This window comes from Cimex lectularius, unplaced genomic scaffold, assembly GCF_000648675.2.
Source record: "Cimex lectularius strain Harlan isolate CLEC.00 unplaced genomic scaffold, Clec_2.1 scaffold7, whole genome shotgun sequence".
Taxonomy (NCBI): Eukaryota; Metazoa; Arthropoda; class Insecta; order Hemiptera; family Cimicidae; genus Cimex; species Cimex lectularius.
The window spans coordinates 3806378-3825164 of record NW_019392731.1 but is presented as its reverse complement, the minus strand read 5'-3'; the positions used below and the strand labels follow the sequence as shown (position 1 = coordinate 3825164).

At 33.3% G+C, this 18787-nt stretch overlaps 1 protein-coding gene across 4 annotated transcripts in view; it reads right to left on the bottom strand.

The window, feature by feature from the left end:
• The window catches only part of LOC106668645 (lachesin-like), a 75247-nt gene extending 56665 nt beyond the window's left edge, over positions 1 to 18582 (bottom strand). For 2 of the 4 annotated variants that reach the window (XM_014397584.2, XM_024226798.1), the window contains exon 1: positions 18412 to 18581. In XM_014397584.2, coding sequence (XP_014253070.1) covers positions 18412 to 18487 — 76 coding nt within the window. In that variant the 5' untranslated portion in view covers positions 18488 to 18581. Of the gene's footprint in view, positions 1 to 18411 lie in introns of all 4 variants that reach the window. The other 2 variants (XM_024226797.1, XM_014397583.2) reach the window with 2 other exon arrangements.
• Positions 18583 to 18787: the final 205 nt, after the last annotated feature.

Here is an 18787-nt window from a genome sequence, read left to right as displayed (position 1 = left end):
TCCAATTGGTCATAGGTAACTTTGATTTGATATCTTTGTAAGAAAACCACCTCTAATGAGGCACACAGATGGATGAAAGAGGGAGTAGGTGGGAGTAGCCAAACCCCTGGACTAATCCCAACAATCTTATAAGGTTAGGTTTATGTAATTCAACGCTGTGAACAGGTTACACCTTTAAATCTTTCAAAAATACTCAATCTCGCATTTGAATGTCCTTAAATACCAGGTTTTTAAAAACAATAGTCACTTTACGTTTTAGCTTCAGGCTACTTTTTTCTAATTTTTCCCTATTTTTACACACAGCTTCGATACTCTGAGTAGAGCCAAGAAACAAGAGTTGATTAAGCTATAATGTTCTCGGAAACGTGCTTAGATTTGTGGTTAGAAATGTTAATTCATTAGGAAGAGTTTGTTTACTGCCCGAAGCGGCGGCGCAGTTGCGGGCTCGAGACGGCCCTTCGCTAAACGCGAAGTCCATTAAGCCTGCAAATTTCTCCCCAGGGTACGATAAGGAGGATGATTTAGGCCAAAAAAAGAAAAGAGAAGAAAAAATTTAGGGGAACCAATCACTCTTATTTCGATATGGAGGAAATTAAAAGAATTTTAAATGGCCCCGAGAAAAACTGTTATTAGGTAGGAAATTAACGTTTTTTGTGCAATTGGCTAAACTGTCTCGAAGGGTATGAAAATATTTTTTATTTGAAAACTGACTTTAAAACGAGTAATATATGATTTTCTACCTTATATATCACAATTATTTTATTTATACTTCTAAAAACTCAATGTCCGCACTACAATTTTACAACTGTTATATCCTTTTCCGAACGCATTTAAACAGTAAAAAAGTAATAATTGAAAAATACTAAAATAATAAGTAAAAATTATTACCATTACAGCCACTTTATTGTCATGTATAAATTATCACTATTATAATCAAACCTTAAGCTTTGGTAAATTTGAAAACCTCTATATAAAATCGTTGTGCTTATCGTCCAAATATCCTTTGGCCAGCGTGGGATATAGGTATATTGTAGAAACATCATTTAAATATATTACCTTACGAGGGAAATCAACGATTTGCAAAATTAAAATTTATTTCCCTTTTAGCATAAATATAAACCACATATTGCAAAGCATGTAAAACGTTGAGCAGTGAAACAAAAATGCAAATTTTCATTCGACACGGAACTCTCATAACGTGGAATCACCCTATAGGTGGGTTTAATATATTATTTCAAATATGACGATATATACAAACAATTAATGTCCGTTGTCGTATCATAAATTAACAACATATTTAAGTAATTCTGTTACACAAAAGAGCTTAATTTCTAACTATACGTTGCGTGGCGCGGAAGAGAAGCTAACCAATTTAAAATACATATTTTATTTTAGTTTCAATTGAAATTACATGGACTCACTGGGATTCGAACCTTTAAGCGTGGCAAATACAATACGAATGCCCTAACTATTAATTAACAATGTATTGATATAAAACTAATTATAATTTTTTCATAATTAAGCCTTGAAAATTGGTAGGACTTATGTCTGATATAATAAATCATTCAATAATTTTATATTAAAATACAATTAGGACTAAGGCAAATTAGAAGCAGAATAGATACTTCGTCGAGCTGTTGAGGAACATTCATCAATTTATATTTCGGTATCGAACTGACGGGTTTCATCTCATTCACTATTCACATATGATACATTTTTTTAGCTCCAATTTTTTAGCGTTCTATTTTGTATATCTTAAATTTTAATTCATTTTTATGATGATACAGCCAAGTTTAATTCACGTAATTTAGGCTTTGGGTGTTAATGTAATCGGCTCTTTCGTTTCTCTGTGGTATTGCCAGTATCTCTCTACTTCCCCAGGATATCTTTAATTAAGGATAAAAATATAAGTATATTTTAGGTACGAACGTTACACTTGTAATAAAAATAAATACCTTTAAAATCAATTCTGGTGAGCATTTACACTTCCTCAGTGTACTTTACATTCTAGGGAGTAATTTAGGAAAAAATGTCCTTTATTGACGCTCACACATCAGAATTCATTATCAGTGCCCCAGAGTACTCGATGTTCTTGGGGGTAATGGGGGAAGAATTCCTTCCATTCACGCTAAGAAATCACATTCACATACACAATGCTCCAATACTCTGAGTACTTAATTTTCGTTGAGGAAATTGGCAAGATTCATTCACGCTAGTAAGTTACGTTCACAAAACAGGCTTCAATCACACTACTCCAAAGTACTCGATATTCGTCGAGGTGATTGGGGAAGAGGCTCCTTGTTAGGGGTAATAAGGGAAGAATTCCTTCCGTTCACGCTAATAAATCAGTTTCACATACACAATGCTCCAATAGTCTGAGTATTCAATATTCTTTGAGGAAATGGGGCAAGATTCCTTCAAGCTAGTAAATTTCATGCACAGAACGAGCTTCACTCTTACTACTTCAGCGTACTCGATATTCTTCAGGGTGATTGGGGAAAAAACTACTTTTTAATATATTACATTCACATATTTTATATGCATAATTATTTTTTTAAATGTTATATATATATATATATAATTTATTCACATTGCCGGGAGTACTCGACATGACTTGGAATAATTGGAGATAGTCTCCTTTTTGCCATTTTTCAGGCAAGAGGGAAAATTCATAAGGTGGGTTTTTTTTGATAACAGGGACTGGAGGAGTTCCCTCCTGAGCACTGCAGCTGAGCTGTACAGCTTATTGTACTTTATCCCTGGCTCCATATTTTGGGGGAGGACTCGCAACACAAATGTGAACTTGAGCCCCCGTTTACTGGTGTTCTTCCACCGAAGAAACTCATTTTTGAAGGGGGTTAAGACCAAATTCAGGATCGCAGAGATCCGATCCCGCCCCTTCCATTGATGAGTGCCGTGTCAATTTCTTTCAATTGCGGCCACCGGTCCCCTTAAGGCATCAGAAAAGTCCAGAGGCGACGGTGGGGATCGAACCCACGACCGCGGGATCTACTAGCCGAAAGTCTGACGCCTTAACCACTCGGCTACCGCGGCCCCCCTAAAGGTGGGGTGGAGATGGGGAGTTGGTGTTCGAGTGGATCGAAGTCGCGATAACGCAAGTGGTAGAGCAGCGGCGTATTTAGCCGAAGGTCGTAGGTTCGAATCCCGCTCGTGACACTGACTTTTATCTCAACTAAAAACCTTAATTAATTGAAAGATACGAATAGAATGTTAAATCATCGCAGTGCTTAGTCCAGTATTGTCAATACCTTACTCAACCATTACCTCAACCAATAATTAATACTTGTAGATTAACTAAGTGAAAGGTAATAAATTACATTCGCATGCATTGCGCTCCATAACTCTGCCCCAGAATGCACGGCATTTGAGTAGTGTTGTAGTGTGATCTTTCCATTTTAATAATTTAGATTCACTCATTACATACGTATAATTACATTTCTTTTAATTCTTATAGACAAACAAAATACATCTCTAACTACTAAATACATTTCATAATCATAAGGTACAAAAAATTCTGAATGTTTAAAATGTGTTGTTACAATTAGATAACTGTTATTAGTGTTTGTAATTTTTTATAAAGTTGATAATTACAAACAATTAAATCAGTTTTGTGTTCTACTGTTGAAACATTTTTTTCTGATGTAATGATAAATATAGATTACGAATGTAACGGCGATGGATGCAGTATGTAATTCGAATTACTTTTTGGAAGAAAAGGGGAAGGTTTTTATTAGAAAGTACCTGATTGCTACATGATCGCGTCGATAAATTTCAATAGCGTTTCCTCAAGTCATATCCACTGACAGTTTGCATAACGAATCATGATTATGACGCATATCTATATGTGTCGATGACATGTGGATTGAAAGATCGGTCGGGCCAGTTCGACACCATTTGATAGGCCGCGTCAAACAAATATCTCATGAATTCCTGGACTTTTTGAAGGATGGGACGATCGGTAAATAAAAGTTGGCCAGCCCGGTGGGACGGACAAATGTACAAATTGATGAATGATGATTGAGAGGGAAAGAGAGACAAATTGAGGGTGGCAGATCCGAACCAATGCTACTATCAATTAGACGACACCCGGCTGATCTACGAGCGACACTCGTCTCCGGATATCCTCATTCTTCCGCACTTTTTTCCCGTCACACTGACAGTTCCCGAATCAATCCGATCCCAATAAAATCACTCCCACCATCAAACTCATGGGTGCCACCATTCTCATTATTTCACGAGGATCCTATCACTCTGCAGTCAATCCATTGATTTTTCGATTATGAATCAGCATTAGCAGATCAAGCGCCCAAATTTTAAGTCATGTCAAATAACCCGACAGTAATTTATAGAAAAAAATTGAGCTGCATTAAAAACCAGCTTCTCATTGGAATGTCAAATTGACGGAGGATCAGCGGATTCACTCTTACCATAATTCATGTCGAAAGAACTCCTTCAACCTGATGATGAGCGTTTAATGCTTGAAATCCGGATCGTTCAAACAATAAACTGTGAGTAAGAACTGTCTTTTAAAGATATTAAACAATAAACTCACCCCACCTTTATTATTTCTATTAACGATTATTTGGAGAACGTGAGATGCGGTCTTGTATGATGTAGGTTGATGTAGATGTAATATTCGGGGTGTAATATACTGTGCCCTTTAAGAACTATTGTATCCACCGTTCTCTGCCTAAAGCACATCGGTGAGTCCTAGTTCATCAAGAAACTTGATTAACTGGTCCGGTTTAAGTGGTTGAAGCTCTTCTATGGTCATATTATACATCCCAAAACACTTCCTCCTGCGGGCAAGTGTAGCTCCGCAGTTTGTTAGTAGATGTGTTGGTGTCTCCTCTGCGTCTTTGCAGAATCTGCATGTGCCGTTTGAATTATTCCAATCTTCTTTAAGTGTCCATTTAGCTTGCAGTGAACTGTTAAGAATCCTATTAGGATTCGCAGTTTGTTCCTCCTTCCCTTGACACGTTCTTCTTTAATGTATGGTTTTAATTTCTTTTATTCCGAATTTTGATAAGATTCTTGGATTACCTGTGTCCAATGAGTGAATTCCATTGTTCCTTCATTTTCTTTTTGTCCTTCTGTCTAAGATAATCATTAATAGTGCGGGTTCCTATGTCATAGAAGGGTTCAGGTCCTGTCAGCGGTGTAGCAGCTCCTTGCCTTGGAAGGGTGTCCGCTTTCTCGTTGCCTTCTACTCCCATGTGTCCTGGGACCCAGCAGAGGCTGACTTTGTTCTGCGTACCTAATATGTTTAATTTGGTTTTGCAGTTCAGCACCATCCTTGAACTAATGATATTTTATGGCTGCTTGGCTACCTGACATGATAGCTATGTTTTTGTTTTTGTACCCTTTATTCAGGTTGAGTTGGGTACATCTCTCGATTGCGTTAATCTCAGCTTGAAAGATATTGTATATTTTCCCATGGGTTCTGAGTATTTGGTTCCAGGACCGAATACACCTGCCCCTGTACCTCCTTGTGTTCTAGATCCATCTGTGTACCAAAGAATGGTGCCATTCTTAAAGGAGGTGTTTCCCTCTCGATGATGTAGGTTTCGAAAAATATTATCTTTATCCTGCCACTGTTTCGATCTTTATCTCACTAAATACTACACATTTCCATTAACATCAATCGATAGTTAATTATTATTATTATTTTTATTGCGGACTTTTACCCCAAAGGGTTATACGACCTAAACTGTTATGTAGCTGGGCCGCTACAGATTCCAACGGGACCCGTCGACAGCTCGGTCATTTCAGCTCCAACCGCATGTAAAATATAATCTAGATAGATATTAACTAAATTCGGAAAAACAGTCGCACAAACGAATATATTCATGCTTATAAATACATTCATTAATTGCACTCATTCTACCTAGACGGTGCATATTTACAATATTTCTGTATCGACCTACACACGGTATTGATAATCTAATGTAAATTAGGGTCGAAGGGGTATTTCGGCTACCAGCTGAAACTGAAGGCTGAAGTAGAGATGTAATATTTCGCCATAACCCCTACCCGCTCGCAATAGTAAACAAACACCAAAATCACAAACATTGTCACAAAACACATAAAAATATAACTATAAACAATAAAAAAAACGTATGACCTCCAAAAAACGGGACATGGGACCTAGAAATACGCTACCGTGCCCGAGAACCATTCTTAAATTCGGCGGCATGCTTACATTCTCTCTTTAAGGAGCCAAGGCTTGTCATGCCTGCTATTTCTATTATATGGGATACAACGAGCAACCGCGTATGACCTATTGTCAGTCTGGTAAGGAAGATTCCATGTTTCCAGGTCAGTCACTATGGGGGGGGGGGCGAGCAACATACCCTACATAGCCCTGCCTACTTGAGATAGCTCTACACCAAATACTGCGGCGGTAACACTATTCCGTTATGCGGAGGTGCGTCAGCTCTCATCTTGAGAATCAAAACGTCCGATAAGGCCGAATAGGCCAGGTGCGAACGCTAAAGATCATTTAGTCTTGTGACGACGAGGACGCGGGAACCTCAAGCCCTTCCTACTCATGCTGCTATCTTTCTTTAACAAAAGTTCTTTACTGCTCGCTTAGCGTCAAATTGCCTGTTCACGATGATCCGGTCAGACGTATGGGTCGTCCCGGCTTTCATCGCCACGTCAGCACGTTCATTACTCTCCTGGCTGACGTGTCTGAGAATCCAGACGACAACCAACGTTTTTCCGAAGAGCTGCTGCTCGGCGTATTTTTCTAGCAAGAGAGGTCCTGAAGAGAAAAACAACCTATCTCTTAAAGCCCAATCAAATACTCCCACTAATAAGCTAAACAACAATCCTCCGCAAAACCCAAAAACCTTTTTATTCGATTAATTAAGCACTAAAACGAAGTATTCAGTAAATTTATGGTCTCTTAGTTTGGTAATTAACACAGGATGTTAAGAAAACAAATTTTCCAAAATTGTTGTAAAAGAAGCTTTTGATGAAGTTGGTTTTTTCAGTTCAGATTTCCACACCATGGAGCTAGTCATTTCGTTAGGAGGACTATGTTTTATAATCTGCAAATCGTGTGAAAAAAGCATCAATTTTCCGCCACGATTGCCGGGATCATTGTGACGTTTTAACGACGTCCTTATAAGCAGTCGCTAATGTTTTGCTTCACGACCCCCTCAAAAGTGCTCTCGGCGGTCACGTGATTTTCATGCAATGACATTAACCACGGAACAAGAGTCGAGGGAACGAAATTCTCTAACGTGTTAAAGTCGACTTTTTATTGGAATTTATAAACAAAAAGAAAAAAATGAATTGGCGTTGTTATCAATTGTAGCGGAATCTGAAAGCAGGCCGAGATACAACCCTGCTCTAAATATTACTATGTTATTTATGAGGGAAGTTCGTATTAATTCGTAAACTGTTCTACATTCATTAGTTTTTGGTGGCATAGAATATATGGATGAGCACTGGTAAAATTCAATAAATAATACAAAACTAGGTCAAAACTGATGATTTATCTAGAATTTATCAGAAACTATAATCAAACTTTGAATCTTTTATTACATACGGTGCGAAATTTTTTAAGTTTCTTTTAAGAGAATATTTGGTACTGAAGATATTGTATTTAGAATTGTAATATAACTAATACACATTATTCAGAAATCGTGAGATGCGGTCTGGTGTGATGTAGGTTTTGAAACCTACATCACACCAGACCGCATCTCACGATTTCTGAATAATTATCGATTAACGGTACTAATCACCACAGACTAATACACATTGTTGATTAATCACAAAAATTGTAATTTTACAATTAATGTCAAGTAATTATAAGTAAATAATCGCAAATTTTTTGTTAGTATTTCAAATTATCTAAAAAATATAATTGTGAACGTCCAATGATTTTTTATGCACAATTAGGATTTGAAACAATTTTGAAAATAATAAATTAATCCATTTAATTTTTAGTGGTCAATTGACCAAGTTCTTCTTTCAAATAATTACTCTTTCTTTGTAAGGTCTTGGTTGAGATAAAAAAGTCAGTGTCACGAGCCGGATTCGAACCCACTACCTTCGGCTAAGTACGCCGCTGCTCTACCACTTGAGCTATCGTGACTTCGATCCTCTCAGACACTAACACCCCATCTCAACTTACATAAATAATGAATCAATATTAATTCAAATATCAAAACAAATGAATTCCTCGACCTTTTATTAAGTACAATTCAAGATTCAATCGTTTAATTTAAGGACAGAGCTGCACATTTCGTCTTTGTTCTTTTTACTCTTTATTATTGATCGACTGATGCTGGACACTTAAATTAGCAAAAACAAAAAATAGAATTGCGAAAGGTCAGTGAATATCTAAGGCGGGATTTGAAAGTAGCGTATCTCTTAAGCTTTAATAATAATTTAAATATTGATAAAAAATTTAATATCTCGACTGTTTCTTTCGAACAGAACAACTCGAGATGCAATAAATTTATTTATGGAGTGATACAGGACTCCACTCTTAGCCCTTGTTTTTTCACTCTTCATTCCCTTCTAGATATCATTAGCGACAAAAAGGATATAGATTTGTCGAAAGGTCAGTGAATTTGTAAGAGGACAATTCAAGGATTTGAATGTACCACTAATAATTTTATAATATTTGAAAATTGAAAAATTAATTTTCAGATCTTTTCTTTTGTTTAGATCAAGCCACGATTCAATAAATTTACTTCTGCGGCAAGTCAGAGTCGTTTCGGCTTGTTATTAATGACCACCCTATTGTTGGACTTTCACATTACAAAAAGAAAATAATAAATTTGTCGAAATTCAGTGCACTCCTATGACAAATCCAAAATTTGAAAAATGTGTATCAATAATACATTAAATTAAATTAAATGTAGAAAAAATTAATTCTTTGCCCTTTATATACATCAAGTCAAAATTTAATCAATTTATTTATGGGGTTAGACAGGGCTGCATCCTTAGCCCTTTGTTCTTTTCGTTTGTTTTTTATGACCACTCTGTTGCTAAATCATATTTTTTTTCGTAGACCATGTGTTCTAGATCATCTACACACATGCTCTACTTAAAGACATCAAACGGCTTTTTATTTTTGTATCCGTTAAAACCACATTTTTCGAATCTAAGCGTGACAAACTTGTTGGTTGATTAAAGACCTACAAAAATTAGGACAACTAAAGTAATAAATGCTAACTTGTCCTAATTCAAAGAGCTTAATTCACTAGCTCATGCTTTTAATATTGACTTTATGTTTTCCAACAACTTTTGAATGCTACATTTATTCGAGGCATTATGAAATTAGTACCGAATAGCCTAGACTCAAGTGGCCTGTTTTCACGATGCAATTTACTTTCTTCATCTTTCACTTTAAACAAAAAACAAACGAACGATACCTCACTTTTCCCTCTTTTAAATGCAACGTATTTTTTTATCAAAAATATTAAATTCGTTGAAAAGTATTCAAATTTCGTAAAACATTTATGCACGAAGTAATACGTTGAAAGAAAGAATATATGCTTAACATTAAGTAAAAATCGTTACTCGAGTAAGACTTACTATGCTATTATGATTTTGTTAATTGGAATTTGTTTGGTAAGTAGTTAGAAAATCTGAAACATCCATTAAGCGTTTAGAATATTTTTGTTTGCCTTCTAGGGTGATTAGGAAAAGAGCAAAACTTGAGATAACACTTGTGTGCTTTGAACTTACTATTGCATCTATGAAGTTGTAGTTGAAATTGTCAGCTAAAAATCTGGTAGGTAAGTTTAATTGTAATCATCAACTTGACGGTTAAACATATTAAACAAAATTATGTTGGTGGTCTAAAAATAATTGTTCGAAGTCTTTCAATTGTAGTAGAGACATTTCACTTTTAATGTTATTTCAACCTTTCACATCATTCATTTCATTTCACAAGTACTTAAATTATATTTGTTGGTTACTCTATTCATCTATTTCTATAATTGTCGTTGTATTTAATCTTTCTCCCTCTCTCTCTTTCTCTCTCTCTCTCTCTCTCTCTCACTCTCTCTTTCCCTCTCCCTCTCTCTAGATATATATAATAGATTAGAGATAACCTGCTTTAGTTCTACTGTTAAAAAATGCAGGAATAAGTATTGCAAAATTACGAGGTTTGACAATTGCTTCTCATTCCTACTGCCCCTATCTGGCACAAATTTCACCTACATTTATGGTTTTCAATCCCATCAGCCTAGTAATGAGTATGAAAATAAAGATATGAAATAAAATGCGTTGAGTTTTAAAATAAAAGAAGACGATCCATGGATTATCGGCCTCCAAATGTTGGGTAGAGAAAGAAACATTTCCATTCTAGTCAAGGTTTCGGTGAACATTTTACCTTCATGAGAACTCTAACAAAAAAAATTACATAAGAATTATTATTTTGACATATAACAATTCTGAATGATAAAATTTTAAAAAAGTTAAATTTTCTAGACTTTCTATTGCTGTTTTAAAGAAGAAAATTAAGATTTAATAATTAATTTTTTATTGAAACATGTAAACAAATACTGATTTAAGTCCTTTTTAAGTTCGATTTAAAACCAATCGCTAAAAGTTCCGGCCATTCAAACCTCGATAAAACGACTTTATATTCGATATATTTATCCTTTGATGGTAGCTCGAGCTTAAATTCAATATTTTCCTAAAGTTTCTGACTAATTGATTTTATAAATTATTTTTTATTGTTCATGATTCATTTTTACAATTTACAGTTATTCAGATATCGTGAGATGCGGTCGGGTGTGATGTAGGTTTCAGAAAAACATTTTCTTTATCGTGCCAACGTTTCGATCTTTTATTGAGATCATCTTCAGGGTTGGCACGATAACGAAAATGTTTTTGTGAAACCTACATCCCACCCGACCGCATCTCACGATATCTGAATAACTATCGATTAACGGCCACTAATCTCTACACATTTTACAATTTAAAGTTATGCTGCATCATTCCTTGTCTAAACTTTAAATAGTTACATCTATTTCATGTAATATTGAATCAACTGGCAACTGTAAATTTAAGCAAATTGTTTAGAGAGATGAACATGTGGATCGTTTAACAGTGATGAATACTTTTAGGGTATTTTTAGAGAGGAAGTGATGTCAGTTTTGTTAGGAAATGAAATGTCAGATCCAATTCTGTAACAACGTGTAAACAAACAGATCGCAAGGATTTGACAAGTTTCAAAAGATCTCATTCGTAACATTAATTAACTTTTTCCCCCTCCAATAACAGAAAACGAGCCGAAGCCAGCTTCGGCGGTTGAAAGGAACTCGGAGGAGTCAATCGATTTACGCCAACTTCCAATTACTACGTGCTTAATCATTGGATCACGGAGACTTAGCCGGGACTTAGAGCCGGCCAAACACTTCTGAGAGCTTCTTAGTCGTAACGATGTACTTTGATTGAATGGAATCAATCTCGAACGGCGACCTCCCAAATAACAACCAGACCCGATGTGGCACAGTTGCTAACTCAGATAAACTAAAATCCACCCCCCCCCTTTCACAGGTCATCAAACATTACAACTGTACCCGAATCGAACTGGGGACAGCATACCCTGCCCATCAATCACTCAACTCCCGCTTCATTGACAAAGATCTGATTGATTTGGCCGTTTTACTACTTCCAAATGTTTTTTATTCTTAAATTAAAATGAAAAGTGGTTTTTACATTTTTTCTCTCTTTATAACTAACACAATCAAATCATTTATATAATTTTATTTTAATAATTGATTTACTGGATGGGCATTTAACGATATCCTCGTTTTAATGAATTTCAGATTCCGCAAAATGGATACTTGTTCATATTTGGGATTAAACCACCGCCTCGAACCTTTTTTTCACATAAACATTTAATTAAAACTTACTCAATTGATAATTTGTGTTCATTCAACCATTGTTAACGCAATAATAACGATGATAAATGTAATAAAATCTGACATGACACGTTTTCTCACACAAACAAACAATATATTTCATAATTTTTAAAACAAACTTCTGAAAGTTTGCCGAAAAATATTTTTTATGAAAAATTTGTTACTCTTAAATTAAAAAAAAAAAAAAAAATATTCCTCATCTTTAAAAATGGTTTTAATTGTTTAAAAGTTGTATACATATTAATGCCTTATAGATGTCTTTACAAAATACTGTAAATTAAAATTAAAACATTAGTATACACACATGTAATTTTTCTTGGATCAAAAATAGAAACTTTTTTATTCATTGGATGTCTTGATTATCGAAGGTATTTGGAATAAAAGAACAATTGAACAATTGATTCTGCGAATAATACTCTCATTTACCATTTATTTCTTGACGACAATATTCGCGTAACTGAGGAAGAAATCATCGATGAAGATAAATTAGGAGCCATTGTAATGAAAAAAGTGAGTGAATAACTAAACTTACTATTAAACTCAATATCAAATGAAGTACCGCCATCGAAAATAGATTCGAAAAAACCTGTAAATGTATCTATGCTTTGCGAAAGTAAAACATATTCGAAAACGAAATAATGCCTCACGTAAAAATCCATTCATTCAAAAAAATCAACAAAAACCTACACTAATTGTGAAAAGACGACCAAAATCGAATTCCTTAGCTCAAGGAAACTTAGGAAAAGATAAGGCCAATTTCCTATGATCAAGAAAAAAAACAGATGAATATTTTATTCAACAGTAGGGCCAAGGGAAATGTCGCCAGTGCGGTGCAAACGCAAATTGAAATTTTAAACTCTGTTACATTTTGTTCGTTTTCCGATGTTTTATAAAATAAGTCTGTGGGGCTTTTTAATAATTCGAATATATTCCTTTTCTCTTCTGAAGCAATATTTACTTAGTTTGTTTACACACCATGAAAAAGGGTTAGTTCAGGTGTGTTATTGGTCTGTCTTCTATGAGATCTAGTGTTTTAAATTTTTTTTGTTCATTTAAAACGAAAGATAAAATAGTGATACTTGTCAATTTAAACAATTTTTGATACCGCATCAGCCGAAATGCATTCTAAAGATGCTAGGGTATTTTGTGAAGTTTAGGTGATGACGCTTTACCAGAAAGCACCCATTTGCTAAGCTGAAACGATGGTGATAACAAAATTCAAGTATTTTTTTACAATTAATCCACATAAATAGGAGACATCGCCGAGACACTCAACATGTTTCAAATAAACGTTTCAATCCATTTGAGAGATGTTTGCCGGAGTTATAGGTGCTTCCTAATTTTGCCTCAAATGAATTTATTGGACAGCATCTACATCTGTAATTCTTTCCAAAAACGCAATGTAAAGAAATTATTTTTAAAATGATAAAATGGGAATAAAAGTGGATCCTTTATAGCAAATTCCTGGACAAAACAGCGACCCACTGTTCAACCCAAAAGCCGGAATATGAAAACAGAATTTTTTTACAGATAAGAAAACTCAGTTCTAAGATTTCTTTTTAATTTATTTATTACATGACCAATTAAATTCGTTTTAACTATATTACCACATTATATATTAAAATTAGGACATATTGTAGTTATACTTGATATTTTTCAGGGCTACCAGCAATTTCAATTGCTTAAATAAAAATATAATGAATCACGAATGTGTTATATATACAAATTTTTATCGGAGTAAAGAAATGCGTTAAAATGCACTAATGTACAAGAAAACATGCATCTGACTAAGCATTTTAACATTTATCTCTTGTCGATGATCCAAGATTAAATTTATACTCTGAATTGTGAAGCGTTAATTTTTATTTATTATTTGAAGAGATATTTTAAAAATTTCATGCTTAAATAACTAATAATACAAAATGGTAAATGAAAAAGTTTCCTAAAATTATCTGTGTGTTTTTGTGTTTGGTTCTTATAGAAAATCTCTGAAAATATTCCAACTATGAATAGAAAGTGGAAAATAAGAAAATATTTGTTTTAACAAAATATGTAATTGGTGATATTGGATATTCCAATTTTTTTGAAAACACGGAAGAGAAGGAAAATGCAAAAAGAGCAAAAAGAAGATTACGACCAGCACAACCCTGACATGCAATGCAATAAAGCATATTGACTCAATCAAAATAATAGTCCAAGATGATTTGTTTCAGATAATTAGTAATATAATTTGACAATAATTTTTCTGGTTTTATACTAACATCTTTTCAAAGATATTATCAAATATATCTACGCATTTTCATATAGCACTTCGTTCTTATGTTGGTAACGTCATTAATTACGGTAGCAAAAAATTGCCCGTGTTCCGTATGGATGTGAATCCTGCTGGAACCGAATTAGCGTCATTTAGCTGGTGGTTTATAATGTCGGTATAATCTGTAATCCGTCTCGACATGTAGGTCGAACCAAATTGCTAACCGACCGTTATTAACAACCCTTATGACGAAATACATAGACAACGACAAATTCTACATGGTTGGCGTTTAAATATTAGCCGGGTTTTTAATACCGAATTTATATTGCGGATTGTCAAGAAATCGTTGTATAGTAAATTCGTATTGAAAGGTATTACCATAACTTTGTTATATGCATATATTTTTAATTCTGAAATTGCTGTTTCTATAATCATATTTCAGATAAATTATAATAAAAAATTACATAAAAATTCGTATCAACGTAAGTAATTATGTTAATGACAGTTCCAACGTTTCATACATATGTTTGAAAGAACTTACTTTTTTAATACTTTTGTTAGGAAAAATAATTTCATTTTTATTTTCTGTCTTATGTGCCCTTACAGATAACCTTTATTGTGTTTTTTATAAGCCTATATCAAAAAATGTAAGTCGCTTATTTTTTGCAGCGTTTTGGCATCTTTTGTGTGGTTTAGTCATGTAGAGAATCTGAGAAAAAATCGGAAAAATCTTCGCATGATTGTTTCACAAAATACGCGGAAAAACCAAAAAATGACGAATTGTTTTTACTAAAATATATCGTACACACTATGAAATTGGGGACTGACGGAACGCAATAAAATATGTAGTAATTATGTATTTTTGTGAAAATTACTATCAAATAATCAAGGCATTTTTTTTTACATTATATTTAATTACATTAAATTTTGATCTCCATTCCTAGAGATCATAGAAAAGATCTGGAACATGTGTCTAATATTTTTTGATCTAATATCTCTTTTTTTAATATTCAGAGTGGTTATCATTAGTCTATATCCTCCACCGATTAGTCAATTGTCTTGTTCTGATCCCTTTCTTATGGTAATATTTGCTTTCATTGTTATGTTTTTAACAAAGAGCAGAAAATTTTTTTTTTTTTGACAGTTAAGTTTTAACATTCTTTGTTTGTCAGTCATGCAAAGAATTTTCAAAAATATCTGCAAAATGATCGGTGTGATTTATAGCTAAATAAATTAATCAACATACCAAATTGTAAACTTTTAAAGATATTTAATTAATGTATTGTAATTCATTTCAATAATTATGCAACTGAAAATAATAAAGTGTATTAAATTAGTGTTCATTTTTAATTTTAAAATGTAATGTATATTTAGTTTTATTTAATTGACAAAAACGTTTAAAAATTGTATGATTTGTCTGTATTGATTATTTAAAGAGTTAATATTAGACATGAATTACTTGTAATCAGTAATGTTAACGATATTTTTATTAGTACGTTTTTTATCATAATAGTGGACAGAATTAATTTTTCGTTCATTGTCATATTTTAGTAAAAACAATATTTTTTATACCCCCCTACAGACAAATTTTTAAATAAGCCATTTCTATACGCATTAATATTGTTGATGATTATATTACAATCACCATACAAAAAAATCACCCTGCTAAAAGTTCAACTGGAGTCAAGATAAAACTCAAAATTTTCATTGTACATAATAATTCTCAAAAAAATTTCTGACGCACTATCTTAATCAATTTAAAAAGAACGTTAAAATGTATGTACGAATTGGCATACTTTGAATCTAAGACAAATCTAAATATACTGATTATATCTGGTATTTTCCAGCGTCTCACCGCCTACAACACTACCCAAACTGTTGCTTTGTCCAATTTTAAGTAGGTGTCTAGTGAGTTATATGCACCAATTTAAAACACCTTGACCTTTTTTATGTTGGAAATTCCGGCATTTTTCTTCTCATGTATCTCAATCCACAATGTACTGATTATAGATCCTGTACTAAAAGAGCACTCTTCGTTTTCAAGACTTGCAAGTGCATGTGGTCTTGATTTCGGGACGTGAACAAACTGTAGAAAAGTAATTGTTTGGCAACATCAATGGTGGTGCCAAAATTTCACTTTGATACATGGGTATGCTACTAGCCATTGTATTAAATAATTGTGGACCAAAAGTCCGTGTAGACATTTGTTTGAATATGTTTAATTTATTTATTTACAGGACCCGATGCTCTACAGTGATCTCACAATTTCTTAAATTTTCCGTTAGTTGTGAATGTGATGCCAGTATGTAAACACAGTTTTGATTTCCGACTCTTCATAATTTAAAGGTTTATTTTGAAGCAAACTAATTGCTCTCATACAGAAGAGCTAAACAATATTGATGTCGCGGACGAAGCTACATTACAATACAAGTTTTATTCTATTATCAATTAAAAAGTCATATATTCTGCCATGATTCGAACCCAGAGCGGTAGTAAATACGAGTCGGAAGCCCCAACCACATGTTAGAGGTCCCGCTTTCTTTATGATAGTTATATAAACAAGAAGTTTTAATATATTCAAAATCTGTTTTTAATTATTTAACGTGAATGAGTACGAATTGACAATAAAAAATCATGCCTTTTCACTGCAGAATAATATGTGTACATTTTCTGTTTTAAAATAATAAAAATGATTATTTGGAGATCGTGAGATACGGTCTTGTGTGACATAGGTTCACAAAAAACTTTCCTTATCGTGCCCACTTTTCCATCTTTATCGAGATCATCTTCAGGGCATGGGATTTATAAACATTGTTTAAATTACATAAATACATGTAGGATGTTAAAAAAATGAATTTATACAACGCTAGACATTTTTGACTCAATCAAAGTATTTGTACTACAGAAAACAAACACTTTGAGTGAGTACAAATACTTTGAGTCTAAAATTCTAGCATTGTATAAATTCATTTTTTCACTTATTTCATATATTTGTAAAATTTTAATCCCAGGCCTTGAAGATTATCTCAATAAAGATCGACACGTTGGCACGATAAAGATGATGTGTTTCTAAACCTACGTCACACCAGACCGCATCTCACGATCTCAAAATAATCATTAACTATCGGTCACTAAACACCATACAAATAATAAAAATATTGTATTATTTAAAATGTTACTAGTTGAAAATTAAAATACATCTTTAAATTCTACTTTTTCTATGCGTTTTGCAATCAATAAAATATTTGGCAACAATATGGGGTGAAACGCTTAATATTTTTGGAAATATTTTAAAATATCGATCCTTGCTGTGTTTTATAATGTACAATTATTTTAATAATTACATCAGTAATTTTTTTAAATTTTTTTCCGAACGTTAAAAAATCATAATCTTTTTATAGACTAACAACACCTATTGACTTTATTAGAAAAATGTTTTAAAAATTGTATTGTGATCAAAGCCTTCGAAAATTATTTTCATGTTAAAAATACAAAAATAATTGCAAGAAAAATATTTATTTTCATATTATGTTATATAAATATTTTTGAACTCTCAATAGGTGTATTTTTGACTTGATGATTTGGGACTAAATGGCATAAACCAAATAAATAGGAACAAGAAGAAATTTACTGTTTTCTTAACTGTTACACAATTATTTGTGAATGGACAACGTGGTTCCATACCCTTTGTTCATAGCATTTTATGCTTACAAAAACACAACCATTAATTGAAGGAAAAAACATTTTCTGAGCCACAATCAAAAAATTTTTTTCAAGGCTTATCCGTCTTAATAAATTTCTAATAAACTTCTGATTTTATAATGTAATATTTGCACGTATGCTTGCTAAAATAGAACTTTGAAAAAAATGTGATAATAATAATTAAAGAATCAAATACTACGAGTATATTTTATGCTAATATTTTTATAATTTAGTCTGAGAGCAGAGTTTTGATTTAAACCATATTTTGGAGTAATATCTTGTACTGGCTTATGTTGGCTTATCCTCTATTTTGTATACCTGAAAGAAAAAGTTCGCTGACGTTATAAGTTCTTGCGTGTAATTTTCAGAATGAAATAACAGTTATTAAATTATCTTTAGTTAAAGTATAAATTTCCCCTATGAATACTAAAACGAAAAGCTTTGGTTTTAATTGTATTTTCATTTACCCTGGTTTTTCTAAAACTTTAAATACACAAATTAAAATATGCTAAGGATTTCTTTTTAAATTGTTACCGTTGGACATGATGGCAGAGAAGAGGAAAAGGGTGAAGACCAGAATTCGGTAGGAAGAGCCCTTGGTCTTGGACATTTGGCGGTGACATACAGGGAAAATTACGATCAAGCTAAACCGAAGAGATAGCGGTAGTGACTGGTCGGGCACTCGTTGGCTACTGGGTCCCTTCGGCGTCCCCACCAACGCCGCCCCCATACGGCTCACCCCCGCTGCCGACGGATCCAGCATGGAAAATTATGAATATTTCCACAATAGCACGGTTTCAATGCTGGTAAACACGCTTCTCTGTTTTTAGCTTCTGTCATAAAAACGTACAAACAATAGATGATATGGTATCAATTTTATGGTCTTACTGTCTTGTATAGAGCAGTTATG